At 42.7% G+C, this 22,899-nt stretch overlaps 1 protein-coding gene across 4 annotated transcripts in view; it reads left to right on the forward strand.

Moving 5' to 3' along the window:
* Positions 1–22,899, forward strand: part of Arhgef28 (Rho guanine nucleotide exchange factor 28) — a 291,354-nt gene that overhangs the window by 37,400 nt on the left and 231,055 nt on the right. For 3 of the 4 annotated variants that reach the window (XM_041663279.1, XM_041663280.1, XM_041663282.1), the window contains exon 2: positions 18,927–18,970. The exons of the other annotated variant lie outside the window; for it this stretch is intronic. In XM_041663279.1, the coding sequence (XP_041519213.1) occupies positions 18,927–18,970 (44 nt within the window). The remainder of the gene's footprint in view (positions 1–18,926; positions 18,971–22,899) is intronic. 4 annotated transcript variants of the gene reach the window in all.

A 22,899-nucleotide genomic window follows, 5' to 3' on the forward strand; every position in this document is an offset into this window, starting at 1 on the left:
TCTGACACCCTCTTCTGGTCTCTGCTGGCACCAGACACACACATGGCTCATATACATATACACAGGCAAGCATTGATATATGTAAACTAGAGAGAATAAATAGCAAGTAGGAGACCAGATAGGGGAAAGTTTGTGTTCATGTGTGTCTTAGGGTTTCTGTTGCTGTGATGAGACACCATGACCAAAAGGCAAGTTGGGGAGGAAAGGGTTTATTAGGCTTACACTTCAGTATTGCTCTTCATCAGTGAAGGAAGTCAGGACAGGAACTCAAACAGGGCAGGATCCCGGAGTCAGGAGCTGATGCAGAGGCCATGGAGGGGAGCTGCATACTTGCTTGCTCTCCGTGGCTTGCCCAGCATGCTTTCTTATAGAACACAGGACCAGCAGCCCAGGGATGGCAGCACCGGCCATGGGATGGGCCCTCCCCTCCCTCATTAATCACTCCAGCCCTCCCTGATTAATCACTAATTGAGAAAATACCTTATAGCTGGATCTCATCGAGGCATTTCCTCAACTTTCTTCCTCTCATGACCCGAGTTTATGTCAAGTCGACACACAAAACCACGTGGTACAATGCGTATGGACGTATGTCTGGAAGAGGACCGAGGTGACAATTAGCAGGGCTAAGATCATGATGAGAAGAACTGATCAAGCGTGGCCCAGCGGAGGTCTGCTGTACGTGGATCTCCACACCCTCTTCATTTTTTGGGTTGTGTTTTCCAGAACACAGTTAGTTCAGTTCATGATGTATGAAAATCTGCCTTGATTTGACATCTATCCCCTTTGGCTAGGTAAAGCATACTACTTTGTCCCATCCTCCCCACCCCCATGCTAGCCCATCCTCTCCCTTCTCCTCCCCACACTGGGGACCAAATCTAGAGCCTCAACATTGGAGCTCGGTGTTGCATGAGAAAGCGTAGTGACATCCGAGTCACAGAAAACTTGAGCTGCAGAGGGGGCATTTGGGTGCAAGGGCGTAGTATGAGTTGATGCCACAAAGAGGGGAAGGGCCCGAGTTCCACCTGCCTCGCTACTGGCAGAGCGTGTTTTGGAGCATAGCCAATGCTAAGACTCACCCACTTGTCCACATCGAGACTGCCTGGAAAGACAAAGCCTTTTTATTTGGTTTCCCTTGGTGTGGACTACCGACAAAGTGCTCCCATGACACACAATGAAGCCCTTCATTCTCAGGGGATCCGTGCAGGTTGAACATTTTTCTAAACAATGTTTTGGAAGTGTCACATAAAAACAACATTGCTTTTCTATTCAAATTAAAATGAGTTAGGAATAGTTAAATGAAGTAAAATACTAGTTTTATCTAGTAGATTGCTTTGCAAACAGGAAATTAAGAATTACTTTCCTAGAGAATACATGAAAGGGATATTACATAGTGCTGTGTCCTTTCCAGAATGTTGGAACTAGCTCGATTGTTGTTAACTATACATAGGACTGGACTTGTCTCTAAATGTCTCAAGGGTGGGGCCCTATGTTTTTCTGTGCCATTCCCAATGCTCAGGAATATTTTAAGTGCCGCAGCTCAGTTCTAGGGCCTGTGCATGCTCACTCGCCGCTCGACCATGGCACTACATACCCAGCCCTTCAGGTTGGTAAAAAACCAAAGAACCTTATTTGTTGGTTGAAATTTTCTTTGTACGTCATTGAAGCTTATAGTAGTCAGTGGGAAAGGACCAATCTTTGTTGTTGTTAAATTACGAAATTCATTGTTAGGGTATGAAAGCATTTTTCTGTGGGTTCCAGGAACCCATGATTAGTGGCTGCTGTTTGTTTTAACATCTGCCTGTCCTGCTCTCTGCATCTGCATCTTGGCCAGCAGTGTACCGTACACTTGGTTCCTGATTCTGGGAATCCAAGAGTCACCTTAGGAACCCCCAGGCTCTCGAGTTAGCCTGGTAATAAGACTGTCCATATCTTTCTTGAATGTCTTTAGATTTATTTCTAGGCCATTGCTTTTATACAGCACTCACATCATTTACCTGAGGGACAACAGTGTCACTCTGAAGGACAGCCGTGTCTCTCCCTGAAGGACATCAGTGTCTCTCTCCAAGGACAGCCATGTCTCTCCCAGAAGGACATCAGTGTCTCTCCCTGAAGGACATCAGTGTCTCTCCCTGAAGGACATCAGTGTCTCTCCCTGAAGGACATCAGTGTCTCTTTCTGAAGGACATCAGTGTCTCTCTCCAAGGACAGCCGTGTCTCTCTCTGAAGGACAACAGTGTCTCCCAGGACATCAGTGTCTCTCCCTGAAGGACATCAGTGTCTCTATCCAAGGACAGCAGCCTCTCTCTCTCTCTCTCTCTCTCTCTCTCTCTCTCTCTCTCTCTGAAGGACATCATTGTCTCTCCCTGAAGGACATCAGTGTCTCTCTCCAAGGACAGCAGTATCTCTCTCTGAAGAACATCAGTGTCTCTCTCTGAAGAACATCAATGTCTCTCCCTGAAGGACATCAGTGTCTCTCTCTGAAGGACATCAGTGTCTCTCCCTGAAGGACAACAGTGTCTCTTTCCTGGTCATCCTGTCTCTGGTCTCTCACTGCCTCCAGTCCATCTGGCAGCAGCCACAGCAATGTTCCTTTCCAAACACAATTGCTATCACATCTGTCACCTTAACCCCACCCCCTACAAGGTTGGTGTTTATACTTCTTATGTGGCACTACCTTGGGGTTTTGGCAACGCCTTTCTCCTGTTTGCCTTATACACATATTTCTTGTGGACACTGGAGGTCTTTGTAGCTCAACAAACAGGTCTTCCTTTTGGCTTCCAAGTGTCCATATCTTATGCTTGTGGTATCTCCCTTTCATGGTCTTCTTGGCAGTTCTACCTTCTGCCTAAGTGGTTTTCCACAATGTCAGCACTTGGGGTGAGGCAACTGCTGGTGCCAGCTTGGCCTGGCATCATAGGCCACTTAACATCCTTGGTGCTAGGGTGCTGAAGGCCAGTAGCAACTCCTGTCCTCCTTCTCTTTCCTTACATCCCCAGCTCAGTCATTTTGAGAATCCCAAAAGTTCTCTACTCTCCTTTCTCAAGCCTTGCCATGTAGGCATGGCCCTACCTCAATGCCATTTGCATTCTTTATAATCCAGCTCAGGCTTCATGTTCTTGGAGGGCCATGCTCGGAATCTCCGCTATACTGATGAACCAGTGTGCGTCTGCTTTTAGGCTCTTACGGCTTCCACATGCACACCAGGGCTTCATCTTCCCCCTTTCTCACACAGCTGCCCTTTCCTATAGAGCAGGACTCATCGTGGCATCTCCAGTGTCCGCTACACAATGGGAACTCAGTAAATATTTGTCGAGCAAGTGTGTGCTCATGGTATCCTCAGTGTTTGTCTATCCCTTTAGGTCACTATTTACCCATTTCACATGAGCATAGCCTTCCTTTCAAAGATGTTGGAAGGGACTGAAAGGGAGGGCCTTTATGCTTCTTTTACTAGTCAGTACAACTCACAGCAGTAATAATAACTGCTGAACTAAATGTTTAGAGGGCAGTCACGTTTCTAAGGCTAACTCTCAATGCTTCTCATTTTGCTGGAAGGTTATTTCTAAATGTTAAAACATTGCTCTGGAATTTCTCCGGCGTTCATACTTTGTTTAGTGGTCTAGAAACAGGTGTAGTCATTAGCGTTTCCAGCTAAAGGATTTCTCACCTTTTAAGGGTGAGGGGAAAGTGCTTCTATAGCCCTGTAATGATGATATGGCGTCTGGGTGGGGGTCAGAAGCAAGAGGGCTGTCACACACAGTCAGAACTACAGCCTGAAGTACAGCGGAGAGGCTCAGAGGCGGTATGGCTGTCTCTCCAGAGCATTCAGCGTTGATAATTTCTGAGAACTCCTACCTGGCTGAACACTCATATAGGTAGCAGAGGTTCCCCCATGAGTCTGCCCCCCCCAACTCTTTTCTCTGTCCCCCTGTCCCTTCTCTCTTTCTAGTCTCTTCAGCACTCTTTGGGTCAGTGTCGTAGAAATACAACTTGAGGTAAGGCCTTGCCCCACTTGAAGCCCTTTGGTGGCCTCTTACTGCCTCTTAAGGGGATTTCAACCAAGAGAATCTAAGTATTCTCTTGGACCTCAAAATCTTAAATTGAGGAATTAATTCCACAGGAGAAAACCAGTTTCATGGTTTAGATGTTACTTGGTTTTTGCTCATAAATAACATTCCTTACTTGGTTTACATATATTACTACCTCAGTGGATTCGAAAATCTTTTGCTATTTTAAAAATTCAAGTTCAGTTTTTTTTAAAGTAAGTTTATTTTATTTACACTTATGAATGTTTTGCCTGCATGTGTGCCTGGGTACAACATGCATGCCTTGTGCCCACAGAGGTCACAAGAAGGAGTCGGATCCTCTGGTTGTGAGCTGCCATGTGAGTACAGGGAGTTAAACCTGGGGCTTCTGGAAGAGCAGCAAGTACTGAGCCATCTATCCATGCAGCCTCTTAAATTCATTCTCAAAAGATGAAGCTTTGCTCCCATACAAAATGATTAAACAAAATGTAGCGAGCAGTAAAAAATTCTAATAATATTTAAATAATGACAAGAAACAGCACAGTGTGTGTGTGTGTGTGTGTGTGTGTGTGTGTGTGTGAGAGAGAGAGAGAGAGAGAGAGAGAGAGAGAGAGAGAGAGAGAGAGAGAGAGAGAGCGCTATCTAGCTATCACAAAAAGGAGAAAACTGATTACGATGCATTCTCTCTGATAAGATTGTTTTACTTGGAATTTTGGTTGAGACAGTTATGCATTCCCATGCATCTGTCAGACACAATGAGAGGTCTTTTGTATATACTGCTCGATTTTGCTGCAGGCCAGTGGCTCACAAATCTATATTATTAGTATCATAATCGGTGGCTGGAGGGATGGCCCAATATTGAGCACTTGTTCTTCTCACAGAGGACCTGAGTTCAGTTCCCAGCGCCCATGTCAGCTGGCTCACAACCTCCTGTAACTCCGGCTCCAGAGGAATATGATGCCCTCTCCCGGCCTCCACAGGCACTGTACTCAGCTTCTCTCTCTCCAGGCTGTCCATTTTTCTTCCATGAGTCAGCGTGTGTTTCCAGTGTCTATGCTGTTTCATCTTGTCACCTGTGTAAGTTCATATACCCACTATTATGTAAGACATTGAGTGGTTATAAAACTTCAGCTGTGTTTTCCCCTTCTGTAGTCATAATTACCTTCCTATATCTTCATCTCAACTGCTGTTTTTATCTCCCAGTAACCACCGATCTGTCCCCATCTGAATGACATTTTTTCTTTGACAAAATATTGTATATAGATTGTATTATCTACCACTTTTGGGGGTTGGGCATTTATTGCTCACTATAACTTCCTGAAAATTTTAAGGTCTTATTTGCATTACTATTGATTGTCTATCTGTGTGGAGGGACACACACAGTACAGGTGGTTATGGGTGCAAGAGGCGTCAGGTCCTTCTGGAGCCCGGGTTAGAGGCAGCTGTGAGCTGCCCGACAGGGTGCTGGAAAGTGGATCAGGCTCTCGGTTAGAGCAAGTGCTCCCGATTGTTAAGCCATTTCTCTAGCCTCGCTCCCTGAAGCTTTATCCATGCCACCACTTTCCACTTTGTATTGGCAAATGATGTATAGTTCCTTTGCATGGGTATGCATTGGCCTAGGATACTAATTTGGAGGATGTTCAAGTCTTATAGAGATGCATTGCATTAGCATATAACCCATATGACCCCTCCCATATAGTTTAACCCATCTCTAGATTACTTATAATACCTAAAACCGTATCAATATTAGGCAAGTAATACTTTATTGTCTGCGAACAAGCTTAGAAGTTTAGTCTATATGCAACCCTTACTAGCCCACCTGCATATTCAGTCTGTGTTTGTCAGGATGCATGAATGCAGAGCCCACAGGAACGAAGAGGCCCACTCCTTGTTTGTGTGGTGTGTATATGGCGCTGTTCTAAGCTGAACTATCATGCCGTGGAAGGACTTCTGGGATCATCTAATTCAAGGCTGTTATAAACAGGGCTGCTGTGAAATATCTGGGTTCTTGTGTGGATGTGAATTTGTACTTCTCCTTTAGTGCCCTTGCTGATGACACTTCTGAGCTTAGGTTTTCGGAATCCCCCCGATGTCTTCCCTCATGCCTGTACCCTTTCCTATCCCACCGGCAATGCGGTCTGGTTTTCCCATCCTCCCCAGGGCATGCACTCTTTTTGTTTGTCATTCATGTTGAATGACAGGTGCTGATCTCACTGTGGTTTGAATCTGCATGTGCCTAGTGGCTAATGATGTTGAGCATCTTGCCATGTGTTTATTGCCATCTGTGTACTCTCTGCAAATAAAATGTTAATCTCTGTCCTTTGCGTATTTGCCAGTGAGGTTGTTTGAAAGTTCCTTGTTGGGTCTGTGGCAAATATCTTTCCCTAGCCCATACTACATCCATTTAGTCTCCTAACATGAACTTTTGTCTTTTTTTCCCAGTTCTAATGGACCACTGAGAACCCATTGTAAGCTTTAAACTCTTGCCAGAAAATACACATAAACAAAATTTTACATGAATTTCATGAAGCTCATGTCCCTATAAAGTCTATCCATAGACCGTACGTTACAAACTCATGGCTTAATTAACATATTAATTTCTAGAAATTCCACATTAGACCTCAGGAAAAGTCACCTTCCTTTTCACCAAGGTAAAAATGGAGGTCCTTTAGCTTGTAAAATGAGAGTGAGCCACAGCAAGCTGCCTAGCAAGGCTTCATGTAGCGCTTACCTCACGTTTCCTCTCACAGGGATGTGTCTTTTGTCTTCTCTTTCTCTAGGTTGATTCTTTGCATTTTGTAGACAGAACTGTTAAATAAATAAAACAGTCTTTCTCACTGAATCCAAACTTTCAAACATCAGCAAATGGATGAGCTTTGGGTGGCCCTGCCTGCCAGTTTTAGTTTTAGCAGCTGGCTGCGATCTGAGGGTTCTCTTGTCTCTTCATGCTGGCTTCCCGCCATCCCCTTCTTCCAGTCACCGGTCCCATTTCTGATACCTTCCTGCCTCATCCTATCATGGGGATTGAGCTGTGACACCCTGACAGGCATAGTGTCTTACATGTTTTAGTGTCTCTCCCAGGACAGGCTACAGAGTGCTTTACCCAGAGTCCATCCATGACAGTGGTTGACGGTGAGCATTCAAGAGGAACTTCGGAGAGTTCTTGCTAAGGAGGGAATTGAAGTGTTGAAAGGTTGCGTCTTCCTCAGGATGCTTGGATGATAATTGAGCTTTGTGTTGACTATAAACAGTACACTGAGACTCCCAGAATCAGTGAAAGTTCAGTGGATTTGGAAAAAGCTTTTAAAGGGCTTTATCACTGTGCCTATGTGCAAATAAATCCTGAGAAATACAAATGAGTGTGACAGGCTTGGCGGAACATTCTGTTAGCGGCCAACTCCTGCTCTTCTTTGTACTTTATAAACATCCTCTAATTTAGGCTGCACTATTTCAGACTGACTGGCTCTCCTTCTTCCCCTACCATCTCCACCCCTCCCACTAGTTTGCATTAACGAGAGCCTATTGAAGAGTTACTGTGTTGTTCCTTTAATCCTCAGACACATCCTTAGCGATCATGAAATAGTCTAATTTTTCTCTTGCAACTGCTGAGACTTGCATGACTCAGATCAGTCTAGTCTGAGACAGGTTTATATAGTCAGCATTGTCTTTTCGGTAGTAGCTTCATGCCTAAACGCTCGTTTCTTACGCATTTCCATTGTGCTGGCATCAAAGGCTGTCTCAGGGACTTGGCCACACTGTTCGTCCTTTCTCCACTAGCGTCACAGTTGAGTTGGGTACCAGCTCTGCCATTTACTGTGGGATCTAAAAAGCTGCCATTTTTCATTTGTGATTTTGTGCTAACCCAAAGACTGATCTGAAATGAACACACACGTGTGTGTGTGTGTGTGTGTGTGTGTAGGACTGAGGATGGTGCATGCATACTTCTACCTAAAGTGATTGATTGCACATCACGAAATCTGTGCTGCCATATTTAATTTTCTAAGCATGTTTATGGCTGTCATTTGGTTGGACACACTAACTTTTATTCCTTTTGCATTAAAATGATTAGGGTTGAAGCAGCTGGCTTATGATTTTTCTGTATTACGTGTCAGTGGGTCTGTGCTACCACGCGCTCATTGATAAATTGCTTCATGTATAAAACTTAAACAGTTACCCAATGATGCTTTTCTCAACTTTATAAAAAAATGTATGCCTTAAAGCCTTTTGAGTTTTAAACTGATTTATATTTTATTATAGCATTCGCAAATCACAGGTAGACCAAAAACAAAAAACAAAACAAACCACATGAACGACCAAAAGCTTGTTGCTTTGCAGAAGTATAATAGCTTAAGTGGAGGGGAGAGGCAGAGGAAAGGGGGGAGGCCACCACTTATTGGGCACATAACTTTGTAAGTTTAGTGTAGAATATTTTTATGTTTAAGCTTTCGTTTCCCGTATATTCTTCTTTAGGCTGCCGTGTTTATAAAGTATCTAGCCCAGGGTCTGCTATAATGTTAACTTTCTCAGTGTAGTTCCTCATATTTGTAGTGGCCGTGGCCAAGAGTTTTGTAAAAGCAATGGAAGGCGTTGATGATGATGATGATGATGTTCAAAGACAAAGTAAAAGATCTAGCTCTGAGGGGCGGGGTGTTGCAGACCTTTGTAGCAGGTTTGAGAGAGAGGTGGGTGAGCTTTGTGAGTCTGAGGTCAGCCTGGTTTATAGAGTGAACTCCAGGCAGGGCTAAATGGTGAAACCCTGTCTCTAAGCAAACAGACAGACAGACAGACAGACAGACAACACTCCCACCCTAAGACATCCCCACACCCGAACAATGAAGTCATGACTTCACATCCAAGAGTATTTCATTTGGAGGACAAGATTAGAAACCTGGAATTTCATGAAGTGGGGAACTGATTTTCTCCTTGCAAACTGAATGCTATGTTTATTTCCTTTCCTACTTTACAAAGTTAGCTTACTTACAGTGGACTGCTAATTTTCTTTAGAGTTAAGGGGCAGTCAAAGACTTTCGGATATTAACCATTTGCTGTAATGTGAGCCTATTTAGTATCTCATTAGTAACATTTGTTTCCGCTTCTGGAGACAAACTTGAAAACAAATGCTGTGGACTAGAGTCCAAACCATCCTTTGGTCTTCAGGAGAGTTTTGGAAATATTTTGGCATTTACTTTCCCAAAAATGTTTTTAGAAAATGTGGTCTGATTTTTTTCTTTTTTCTTTTTCTTTTTTTTTAAGGATTTGAGCATGAACCATGTAGAAGTCACAGGAGGGCGTCAGACCTTGGGAACAGGGCAGGAGCTGGAACAGGACATTTGTACAGGGAGATGCTAAAGGCCAAGCGCGGCTACAGTTGGCTTGGCAAAATACAGACTTGCTTGATTGCTAAGCTTGGTGTAGAAGCGTGGTTCTCAACCTGTGGGTTGTGACACCCTTGAGGGTAGAACGACCCTTTCCCAAGGGTCACTTAAGACCACTGGAAAGCACAGATATTTACATTATGATTCATAACAATAGCAAAATTAAAGTTATGAAGTAGCAATGAAAATAATTTTAGGGTTGAGGGGAGTTCGCCACAACATGAGGAACTGTATTAAAGGGTCGCAGTGTTAGGGAGGCTGAGAAAGACTGCTATAGGAGACCTAGCTTAGTTAGCCAGGCGAGAGCAGGACTCAGAGCCTCTCCCCATGAAAGAGGAGTTCACCTGAAGAAAACCTGAAGGGAAATAAACTTTAAAAATATTACCCAGTTTGAAGTTTGACAGTTGAATTGGGTGGATCGTATTTTTTTTTCAAATTATTTTCTCTACAACTTATTTAGGGAATATAGTAGACGTTTTGAAAGCATTTGGAATGAAGAAGGGGACTCTGTTATTTCTTTCAAAATTCATGTGATGTCTATTTGAACCAGTTTCAGGACTGGGGAGATGGTTCTGTGTGTGAGGCACTTGCTGCCCAAGCATAGTGACATGAATTTGAATCCCAGACCCCACATGGTCCTAGAGCTCCTTTAGGGAGGTGGGAGGAGATAAGAGAGTCCCCAGAAACCCACTTGTCCACTGTTCTGGCATATGCAGTAAACCACACACACACACACACACACACACACACACACACACACACAGAGAGAGAGAGAGAGAGAGAGAGACAGAGAGACAGAGAGAGAGAGAGAGACAGAGACAGAGAGATAGAGAGAGAGAGACAGAGAGAGAGAGAGAGAGACAGAGAGACCCTGCCTTAAACAAGGTGAAAGGTGGAGACCAACATGTGAAGTTGTCCTGTGACCTTTGTTTGTGCATCATGGTTTGCGTGTAAACTTATTCATACACTCAAGTGTTCATACAGTCACACACCACATACACACAAATATAAAAAAAACAGTTCAATGTCTACTGTAGCAAGAGCCAGGCATTTAAGCTAAGGCATTTGCAAAATATTAAAACCTTCAAGGAAACCCATCTTTTAAAAAATAATGTCACACATTTTGGTTTAAGATTATTTTACTTAAGGAGTCAAAGAGGGTTAATCCGGAAAATGTATTTAGTGTTAATCAGAGTGGCTTTTAAATGGGTACACTGAATAGCAAGAAGTTGAGCTGGCAGAAATAAGATACGCATTTTCAAACAGAAGGTAGAAAATCAGTAACATGTTGTCAGGGCCTAGATGGTTCTGCTGAGATCAAAGCTGAGGCAGCTCTGTCTCCCATAGCCTCACGTAGACAGACATGTGGCGAAAGCAGGTCCCTCACAGTGCCAGGCGAAGGTGCACCTCGCCCTGGGTGCAGATCACATGCACCACCTCGCCCTGGGTGCAGGTCACATGTACCCACTATCTCGCCCTGGGTGCAGGTCACATGTACCCACTATCTCACCCTGGGTGCAGGTCACATGTACCCACTATCTCACCCTGGGTGCAGGTCACATGTACCCACTATCTCACCCTGGGTGCAGGTCACATGTACCCACTATCTCACCCCAGAGTGCAGATCACATGTACCCACCACCTCGCCCTGGATGCAGGTCACATGTACCCACTATCTCACCCTGGGGTCAGATCACACGCACTCACCACATCACTCTGGGTGCAGATCACATGCAGTGGAGAACTGCATCTTACCCCCATCAGCCGTACCCACCTGGACTGTGTGAAAGCAAGCTACTAGGAAGTCCTGACCAATGGGGAAAGCCTGTTTTTTTAGAAGTAGATTTTCAAAATGCTAATATGTACTCAAGAGTTAGCATGTATTGTACTTAATGTGTTTATGTGCTTGCTTACACACCGCGCCAACACAACGGTGCGTATTCTATAGCCTGTGTAAAAATGAAAAGAGTTATCAGGATTAAACGTGTTAGTGAAGTTTCTGTATTAACCTTGTTTTATTTCCTAAGAATCATCAGTGTGAAACAGCCGGATGCTCTGAGTCTTTGTTTCTTTCTCATTGCTGTCTACTTTGAAACAGGTTTGAAGTGTTTGATGATGAGAAGATAGTTCCTTGTGTAGAGTTTTGCTAAGACTTTCTGTGCTCACTGCCCTGAGACTGAGAGACTTAGGTTCTGGTCCTAGCCCCCAGTTCTGTGAGGGTTGGTCAAGAAATGCTCACCTTTCCTGATTGCTGTCTTTCCTTCTGCAAACTCACCAGGAGGTATTGTATAAATCAAACAAACAAAATGTGAAAGCTAGGAAATGCTCCTCTTGGAAGCTCTAATCTATTTAAAAATTAGATTAATAAAGATTTAATCTATTTTTTCCAAATATTTATGAAGTGCATGCAGATTTGAGGGCTACCAAAAATGCAAACTTAAAGCACACTTTGTGCCGAACTCTACAAACTGTGGGCATGTGTACAAACACTCCTCTTATTTTTGAGATTTTAATATAACTACACCATTTCTCCCTTTACTTTCCTCCCTCCAGACCCTCCCACATTCCTCTTGTTCTTTCTCAATGTCATTGTGTCTTTTTAAATTAATTATATATATTATCCCTAAATACGACCTACTCATTCTGTATAATGGTACTTGTGTGTATGTTTTCGGGACTAACTGTTCAGTATTAAATACCCAGTTGGTGTGCTCTTCCCTGAGGAAGACTTTCTCCCGGTCTCAGCATCCCTTAGTTGCCTGTAGCTCTTTGTGTAGGGTTGAGGCCTCGTGATCCTTGGCCACCATGGGATGTCTATTGCTGTTGTCTTTGCTCAGCTCATGTTTAGGCCACCATGTTGGTGAGACCATTTGTACTTCTGACATTGTGTCTAGGAGACACAATCCTCCATCAACCCCTCTGATTTTCTGGCTTTTTAAATTTTTCTACCCCCTCGTTTGCAATGTTTCCCAAGCCTTAGTTAGGTGCAAGAGTTGCTCTGTAGATGTATTCCCAGGGACTGGGCTCCGCAAGTCTGCATTCTGATTGGTTATAGCTTTCTGTAATGGTCTTTGTCTGTTGCAAAGGGGTGTTTCCTTTACGAGAGGGTAGGACTACACGTCTGTGGGTATAAAGACAAATATTTAGAATATATTAGGGATCATGCTGGTTTAGCAATGTGGCAGTTGTCGGTTCTTCTCCAAGATCCATGACTTCTCAGTAACCCTTAGTGTTATTGTACCAGTTAGTTGTTGTGGCTCATGGTGTCATAGCTAGGCAGAACGGCTGGTGGTTGGTCCCCTCCTTTGGAAGTTTACATGGCACTCTCTGGTATCAGGAAAGTTGGTCCTCAGGGGGGAGGCCTTCAGATCAGTTCCCACTCAGAGGCTCTGAGCCCTGTGTCAGAAGTACATGGTGCCTTCAGCAATAGGGACATGATTTCCACGTCTTGGGGGTAAGCAAAGGGCAACAGCAGTAGGCTTTATGTTTTGGGAGTCCCTTAGACAGCCCTGGTCAACGACTCATAAGAGGGCCTCTCATGTTTGGTGTGGGGGTCCCCACTCCACAGAGTGGGGGGAGAGAAAGATTAGTCGGGTGGCATCAGATAAATGATGGCTAAGGTCCTAAGTCTTTCGCATGTTCTAAACAATACTTGACAATATTACTGTAAAGAGTTAGTAGTGGACATCTATGGTGACGTAGAGGTGGGTCCTTCAGTGGTCTTTGACTCTTGTCAGGAGTTTTGCCTCTCTAAGAATATATGAATATTTGTACACAGGCTTATGTGTACCATAGGCTTTTAAAGGTAGGTAGTTAATAGTATGATTCTGCATGACTTTCTCAGACATTCTTAATAGTATTTTGCCCTCCTCCCTCTTCCCTCTATGTTTATCTCCCCTACTATTTCCTAGTTAGAATTCTCCCTTTTTCCTCATTATCAGGTCACTTGTACCCTCTCTATTGTTCTTCTCTCTAGTTGTGCCCTATATCCCTAACATGCCAACAGTCTTTCTTTAGTTTCTTAGTTTCTGTGGTCACTCAGGATGTAGTCTTACCTCTGAGGATTTGGAGCTAGGAGCCTCTGATGAGAGAGACATGTGATGTTTGTCTTTCTGAGTCTGGGCCACCTCACTTAATATGATCTTTTCTAGTTCCATCCATGTACTGGGCTAAACCCTGGAGGAGGAGGACGAGGCCCAAACGATCCTTTTCAAAATGTCCTTACTGTGACAATTACTGTCTGCAGCCTTTGGAATGCATCTTTTTTTTTTTCCACTTACTAAAGCACTACTTTTTTCTGGAAGGGACAGGTCATTTCAGTTTGCTACCCCTCCTCCCAAAGAAAATGCTAACACAAACAGATACTTCCCACCTCAGAAAGTTTGGAATTCCTCTGTATTTATAAATATGTAATATATGTTTAAGTTTGACAACTTTAGAAAGTATGCTGCCACCATAGAGCCCATGGCTCTCAATGTGGTAATGGCTTTTATGAGTACTTCCTGTAGAAGTTGTAATGATTTGACCACATTGAAACACTTCTGTTAAATGAGCCGTTCTGACTGGCTGCAGGTCTACACGCCTTTGGCTTCAAGTTCTTCATTATAGCATCTCGCTCAAAAGACAAAGGGAATGGATTTCAGGTGCAGCACATTTTAGACTCAGCAGGGGCTGTGAAGGTGGCTCATTTGGTTATGAGGATGGCTCGTATGACCGTGAGGATGGCTCATTGGCTAAGAGCAGTTGCTATGTAAGCATTAGGACCCGAATTTGACTACTTAACGCTCACATAAAGAGTTAGGCATGGCCACCTGTGCCTGCAATCCTGGGCAGATCCTGGGAGTTCTCTGGCCAGCCTAGAGGCAAGCTTCCAGTTCAGTAAGGGACTGTCTGAAAGGGATGAGGTCGAGAGTGATGGAGGGTGACACTGGAAGTCTCCCTCTGGCCTCTGTGCATCTGCACATACATGTGCATGTCTTCCTACATCCCCAGACCCAAACAAACACCTTTGTCAGAGCTGCTGTCTTATTCATGGCTGGTTTTATTATTAACAGTTTTTGTTGTTAAAGAAGCAATTTGCTTTTCAGAATATATCTTCACATTGTCACCAAAAACAGTTCTATGGTTCTTTTGGTATACATATATTTTAAAACATATTTTAAAAGGAATTCCATGAGAGGCACAGAGGTCCTTGCACTCCCAGATACGCGCTAGGGGAACCTGGAATGTTAAACATGCAGGGTTGAGTTGTCTCTTGAAAGGGAGAAAGATGTTTTCTGCCCAGAAGGCCAGGAATAGATGTGGTTATAACCTGGTGACCGTCCTCCCCAAGACTGTTACCATGAGCTTGGTTTTCTTCGTCTGTCTGTAGAACCCATCTTTATGGAAGATGCCACATGTTCTTTGCAGAGAGTTTCAGTGTAGTCATGTCTTAAACTTTATTGTGCACACAGAATTGAGTGAATTATCACCAGGAAAATTTTCTTACCAAATTGTGCTGCACCTAAATTTGCCTAAATAAACTATTCGGGTTCAGACACTCAAAGTTTGAACCAACACTGACTACTGAGTCATGTCGAATAGGATAGCGGATTAATACTCTGCTGGCCATAATGATTGCACGTGCGTGTGTGCACACCCGCCTACCCACCCCCTGTGTTCACATGCAATATTTTTGACATATTCATGAATATGTACAATGTATTTTGAATATTGATCATAATTACGTCCATTCCTGTCTCTTCACATACCCCTTGGACTACTTCCTTTTTGGTGTATTTTATAAACAGACAAAATCCACCCATGTGCTGTGATGTATGCCTGTAATGAAAGCACTTAGGAGGCGGAGTCAAGAGGATGAGTTCAAGGCCGGCGTGGGCTCATAACTAAGACTCTGTCTCACAAACCAAGACAGGAATATAATTCTGTGTCAGTGTGCTTGCTTAGAATGCCCAGAGTCTTAAGTTTGGTCCCTGTTTTTTTTTTTTTTTATAAAATCTAGAAGATAAATCTGGGTTTTGGAAAACACCTATTTTTTTAAATGTATTTCTTTCAATTTTTGATATTTTAATTATATCATTTCTCCCTTCCTCTCTCCAAAACTGTCTCATATAGTCCTCTTTTCTCTCTTTCAAATTAATGCCCTTTTTCCACTAAATTTTGTTATATACATATATTTTCCCATATACATAAATGCAATCTGCTCAGCCTGTATACTGTTACTTTTTTTTTTTTAAGACAGTGTCCATCTATGTAGTCCTGGCTGTCCTAGAACTCACTGTGTAGTCCAGGTTAGCCTGGAACTCAGAGATCTGCCTAAGTGCTGAGATTAAAGGTCTGGGGCACACACCTGGCTTGTATAATGCTACTTATATGTATGTGTTCAGGACTGACTATTTGATATTACACAAGCAGCTGGGGTGCTCCTTCCTGAGGAAGCCTGTTTCTCCTGCTGTCGGCATTCCTTAGTTGCCTGTAGTTCTTTGTATAAGGGGAAAATACCTATGTTTCACCTAAGAGTGTAGTAAAACTTCCATCCCATTTAATTTATTTTGATAAATGTGCCGGAAACAGTTTTACTCATGAAACAAACACATTTTAGTTTTTTTTTATTGTTTATGCTATTTAAATCACTCAGGTACCATGATAATGCATTTCTTTTGGTGTTAAGTAGAAATCAAGTTTTACCCTCACCTTCATATGGCTTACCTGTGAGCTCTGCAAGGTCAAGAGCCGCTGCTGTCCTGATGCACAGAAGACATAGTGCAAGTCAGGGTCAGTCCTAATGCCCATGAATCCAGCTTTCAAAGCCTGTCTTGATGATTTGCTGTTTGGCCAGGCTGTGATGGCACTGGCCTTTAATCCCAGCACTTGGAAGGGAGAGGTAGGTGGATCTCTGAGTTCAAAGCCTGCCTGGTCCACAGAACAACAGCCTGGGCTACCCAGAGAAACCCTGTCTCAGAAAACCAACAACAACAACAAAAAGATAATTTGGAGTTTGGGGTCCTCCTTTTGTCGGGGTCCTCCTTTTGTCAGGGCCCTTGAGTTGCACATTATTTTGATTTTCTGCTAGGAACTGATGAACAGTTTCTATTAGGAATTCATACTGAGCCTATTCTGTTATTTTCTTGTTAGTATTATCTTTTATGGGATGTCTTTCCCAGACTCTGGAAGCTACTGGTCTAGCTTGGGAAGTTAGTTTTGCCAGAAGTAGATTATCATCCAGGAGCCCACTCGGCTGCACAGGGCATGCTGGGTTGAGAACAGGGCTAAGAAACATCCTGTAGTCCATCCTTGGCTTGCCCCCCATCACGATGGCTGTCTCTCACTATGACTCATGTGTCTTGGAACCTGAGAGATTTCTATGTTAGAATGTGTATGAAGAATTAGGATGTTTAATTTGGGTGCCTTTAGACAAAATAAATAAAATAGAGCTTTTCATATTCTTCCTTGGCAAGTGTACCCTCTGGGAATTAGTATACTAAATGCCACCATTCAGATTGCAATGTGCCCCCCTTCCTGGAGCTCCCCAGAGCTGTAGAGTGGAGCTGTGGTCCAAAGCCCAGAGCCAGTGAACAGAACCTAGAGTTGGCAGTGGGCAGTGGTGCAGCTTCGGGGTGAGGGAGACGGTGATGATGCTCCTTGTCTGTCCTCTTCAGAATTTCCGTGTGATCCATTTTGTACTTTGCCCAGCTTTTAATTGTCTTTGTTCAGCTAAAGCGTCTGGGGCTGCGCCACCTTCCCTCCCCTTTGGTGGACCACAGAAAATGGTCAGTGAATAATAGTGGGTCTTTGATTAATCAGAAAGCCAGCATCTAGGTGCTATTTTGAGACTGTTTTTATTTTGTGTGTGCGTGAGCATGTGTGTGTGCTCAGCTTGGGAGTATTAAGCACACTATTATTCTCCATTACCATTATCCTTTGCAGGACAACGTTCACTGTGTAAAACCTGAAACTCGGCATCTATTAAGTCCATTAAGCAAAACAATCTCCCCTCCTTGCTCATGGAAACCACCTTTGGCTCTTGCCATCCTGTATTACTGGAACCATGGGGCATTGCTCTTTCTGTTTGGCTCATCTCGCTGGGGATGAGCTGCTGGGAGTCATCCAGGCTGTGGCATGTGTCCTTCCTTTTTCAGATGGAATGACATTCCATTGTATGGACACACCACAGTTCATTTGTCCACCTGTCTGCTCATAGACACTCCTGTGCACTGTTTTTAAAGAGATAGGCACCGGCAGATGGAGCTTCGGGCAACTGGTAGAAAAGTTGGTTAGCTTGCTGGTGGGCTGCACCCCATTGCAATCTGGTGGGCAGAATCTTTAGCCTCTGTGTCAGAGAGTCAAGAATGGTCTTATGCTCTCTGTGTTATCCAGGCAAAAGTAGATTGAGACCTTATAGCAGCCTGTGAGACAAGGGTGAGTTATGACGAAGTTTTCCTAACGCGTGTGTTGTGCCTCTGGCTTTTGGAAATACTCCCAATTCTGGGATAGTCAGTGGAGTATTTGAAGTGATGGGATTTACGTATGTGTAGAAACTAATCTGAAGTAATAAAGGTGAGACTATATGTGTATGTAGGTATGAATGCATATACATCATATATATGTCATTACACACACATAATTGGAATATTTTTTGCAGTTACTTCTTATTTTGCCTCAGGTACATACTGTATGTAACTTATGTCTTTGTGTTATGGTGAGAGATATATAAGATCTATCATTTGTTCCATTTGGAACATGTGATTCAACTGCATTAAGCACATTTGCACTGTGTAATATCACGGTCATCCATCTTCAGGACTGTGTTTTTATAAAAGTCGTGCATCTACTGAACAGCAATTCCAGGCCTTGGTAACTTGTCTTTTGCTTTCTGTCTCTATGAATTTACTCAGTTAGACACGTCATATAAGTGGAATGACAACGGTATTTTTTCTTTTGCAATTGGCTTGTTTGTCTTCGCACACAATCCTTCAGTCTCCTTCATGTTGCAGCATGTGGAAGAAGATGATTCTATTGCATCATGTCTTCTGCATTTTGATTGTCTGTGGACAGGCTACTGGGTGTTCAGGTTGCTTCCCCACTTTGACTCTTGTGAATAGAATTGCTGACTCCTTTGAATCCACTTTCAATTCTTTTGTGTATACTCTTAGATATCAAATTACTGAGCATATGTTTGAGTTTTTGAAGGGCTGCCTTTCTGTTTTCTTGGGGAGAATAATTTTGTATAACAGAATGACTCTTTTCTATATTCCTTATTAAAGGGGTGGTTCGGAATAGACTCCAGGCCTTGGTATAGGCGAGGTATGTGCTCCACCCCTGATCTACAACCCTGGTCATCAGACGTGTGTGTGTGTGTGTGTGTGCGCACACACACACGCACACACACATGTGCACATATAATCTCTGTAGCTTTCTTAATTATTGAACTCCTTCCTCCGTAATGTTGACACTGAAGCGTGGGCCCCAGAGGACTCTGAGGGCTGGTGACAGGCTTCCCGCCATAACGCTTGTCTTGTTTCCATTACAGATGCAGGAGCCATGGAGTTGAGCTGCAGCGAAGTGCCTCTTTATGTAAGTCCCTGAGCACTTAGGTCCAAGTGGCCTTTTCCTAATTTCAAACCTGTGATTGCAGACAGGGAGAATGTTTTACTTACTGTGCAGTGGAGGCTTTTTCAGAACACACACAGCATTGCCATCTAAATTATGTTTTTGTATTGCTTTTTAAAATGGCCTAGCTTCTCTTTCCAAAATCTAGAGTTCTAACTATCTTTCACTCAGTACTTGTTGAAAAGCTACACGATTTCCAACTCATTTGGTTTACTTTTAGGAGGAATTTTCGGGCACTTTGTTTCATGGTAATTTTCTGATAATAGCAAGTGTGCCTTGGAGACTTGCCTTTTATTTTATTTTTAAATTTTGGAGGTATGCCTTGCTGATAGTGGTTTTAGCTTTGAACATGAAATAGGAATTTAGAGAGCAAGTGTAAGGTGTGTGTGGAAGTGGCAGGCAGGGAACAGACGTTTTCCATATGCTTCTGGCTTATTTCTGAGAATGGTAGCTATACAATCTAAACCAATCGTCTCCTTGCTCACAAAATGACACCCTCTCTGCCTCCTTCCTCGGAGATGGGTGTGGGCAGAGGATATGGGTGTGTGTGTGTGTGGATGAAATTGTGGTTTGGAGCAGAATACTAAGGAGCCAGAAAAATTTAATCAGAAACCTCAATTAATAAAAATATTGATATATTCATCTACCACCTACACCTCACTGCTCAGCTAGTACACCCTCCTACCTTCTCTCGTTTCTCTCTCCCTTCCGCACACACTACATAGACCACAGTATTCCCTGGAAGATGACACAGTAATAAAACGAATGGATTTCTGACTACTGAGTTACTCTAGGGTCTGTAGTTTACTCTCCAGATTGTGATGTGCAGGTTATTAAATATCCCCTAGGTCCTGCTATAATTAAATAATCTTTTTTTTAAAAAAAAATAAGCCCAAGACCAAACTGAAAACCTCCCCAGCCTCCTTGCTGCTGACCACATGACTTCTTTCCTGCACTGATCTCATCTTCTCCCTCTTCATCCCCAAACAGACAAATTCCAAGCTGAATTATGTTATGCAATCACAGAATCTGGTTCTTGCCATTCTCCTGCCGTAGCTACCATGAACATAGCTCTGGCCAGGACAGAGCAGGAGAAGAACCAATACACTTGTCTGAGGGACAAGATGTCTAATTGACCCAAGTAAGCATTCACTTAGAGAACTCTTTCAAATTGTTAAAAGTATACTAATTAAAACATAAGAAAATGCCAAGTAGGATTAAGAAAATAAGTCACAGCCTTACTAAAAAAAAAAAAAAGAGTATAGTTTTTGTATTAAAATGTTACTGTGCCCTCAGTTCTAAGGTACGATTTTCTCCCTCTTTTATTTCAGAAGCTCCATCCTGGCCTTCACTCTGTCTTGGCAGATTCTCTCCCTCTGTATCTGTGATCTTGGTCACAGTGGTTTAAATTATTGTCATTTCAGTGCATGCTGCATGAAATAATTGATCCCCAAATTATTTCATTCTGAGCTGCCTTTAGGAGACAAAGCCGTTGTGTGCACAGAAAGATCTCTGTGATACACGATAAAATATGTGCATAAATTAATTTAGAAGAACTCATTTGATGACTGTAGTTCTCTGTAACAAAACATGGCATTTTTCGCGAACTATAAAATGCATATTGTAACTAATGGTATCCTAGATTAGAGGTACTACATTAAATATGTTTAAAATGGCCAACTCTTCCTAGCTCTGTCTATAATTACACATCTATGCTGTATCCTGCCATTTTTCACTTAATATTTTATGTCAGAATCATTGCAGACTGGCTACTTGACCTCACTAAGAAGCCAGTAGCATATGTTGCAATGGAAACTATGGTTAAACTAAGTCCCAGCAAATGTGCAAAATGCATGGATATAGACATAGAACCCGTGCTACAGTTCGTTCCTGTATCCCGGGGGAGCGTCTCATCCCTGGTCTCTGATCGGATGTTTGTAAATACAGTTATCATAAATGTTTGGAGGAAAAATTGTATCTGTTTTGAACATATGCAGAGCCTTTGCTTGCCATTGTTCCCTGCAAAATAAAGCATAGCCTTTATCTCCATAGTGTTTGTGTTAAATTAGTAATTAAAAATAATCTAGAGAAGATTAAAATCACCCGGGAGGATGTATGGGGGTACATGCAAATGCTCAAGAGCGATGCTACTTTATGTGAAGTGTTGAGCATCTGTGGATTTGGGAATCTACAATGGATCCTGGAACCAGTACACTATGGATTCAGGGGGTGAATGTCTTCATGTCTGGCTTTTCCTAGTTCACTGTATTTTGGTATATAAACCCTTATAATCATTTTTTAATTCATGTGTCTTGTTGTATTTTGTACATACACTGTACAAATTAGAACTAGAGTAAGCCAAGCAAATTGGAAGCCTGGTGTTTAATCTCATTGTGAGTTCTAAGTCCCATTGACAGTTTGCTGTGTGTTCTGCTGGGGTCCATCTGTATCTGTGGTGGATTTAATCCCAAGCCCTTTCAGCATTTACTTCAGTGCTTTAGTGTTGGCCTCTTGACTGTGAGGCATCCTATCTCTTAATTATTTATGCTTTTCACGTAGTTTTTACAATCTCAGTTGTTTAAAGTGGTTCTCGGGGAAATAATAACCCTGGTAAACTTTATAATTAAGGTAGCCCACCCCCACCATAAAATGTGAAGAACTCATAACAGATTGGGATGTTATCTTAAATTATACAATAATACTATATACTTTTGATTTTACTAATGATTGTTTTATTTTTACTAATGCCTTTCAGGCGTTAGTATTTTTCAAATGAAAATTTAAATTTTAGTCACTGTAGCAGTCTTTTTAAAAATAAACCAATATATGAGATTTGCCTTAGGGAAAATTAGATCATCTGGATAATTTAATAATTCCAGAAGGCGAAATGCTGGTGGAAACTATTCCCTGACCTCTGCTCATAGCTCAGAATAAAGTACCTCGTCCAAGTGCGTCTTACAAGAACTTTGGATTCCTTTGACTGGGTTGATTTGACTGAGTCCTTGTGGTGTTCTGATGGTTAAAATGCCTGTATGTTTCTATTTTGGTGTCACTATGGAGAAATGCCTTTCTAAAGATGGTAGAGAAATGTTTGTATAACTCCAGGTTATCTGTGGATATAAATATGTTTGAAATTCCCCATCATTTTGTTTGGATCCACGAGGGAAACCTTCAGTTGTGGTCTTTCTAAAACTTTCTTCATTTGTGTCTGCCAGTATTATTCTTTTCTCTTTTCGGTATAGAACAGAATCCAGGAGCTGGATTGTTTTGTCTTTTGGGGAGACGGGAGCTGAACTATGGAAGCACGTTTTCGACTTAATGATATTTTTGTTGTGTCTACTTTCTCTCTTTTTCCTTCTTGCCAGCACAATTTTAGCTTCTGTTTTTAGCGTCCACATAGCATTTTCATGCTATGCTGGCCACCTTGTGTTCACAACTCCGTAGAGGTAATCTTTTGTATTTTCTTTTTTGCACAAAGAAAGGACATAAAATTGTTTTCCTATTCTACTAGGAATCCATTTCAGAAGGAAATATGGGTGCCGTTGTATCTTTTGTTATAGACTTCGGGGCTCCTTTCTGTTTGCTTATCTTTAGGAAGCTGGTTTGCTCTAGTCTTAATGATGTCAGGATAGTCCTAGGCTTAACCACAGACTCACTTTAGTTTTTAAATGCAGTAAAGCGTGGTGGTCCACTATTATGAGAGAAGAGAAACAGACCCTGGAGACGCAGCCTGGTAAGACTGGCAAGCTGGGTGAGCCTCTCCAATGCTGATTTGCGCAGAGTTGGGATGTAGGCATTGCAAATCCAATTTGCAGCCTTGTCACAGCTTCCTGCATCTGTGGGTGAAGGGCCCTCAAGCAGCAGGTCTGCAAAGCCAGGCTCTTTGTTCTCTG

Source organism: Microtus oregoni, unplaced genomic scaffold, assembly GCF_018167655.1.
Source record: "Microtus oregoni isolate MIOR12 unplaced genomic scaffold, Mior012 000014F_ref0000157, whole genome shotgun sequence".
In the NCBI taxonomy this organism is placed as follows: domain Eukaryota; kingdom Metazoa; phylum Chordata; class Mammalia; order Rodentia; family Cricetidae; genus Microtus; species Microtus oregoni.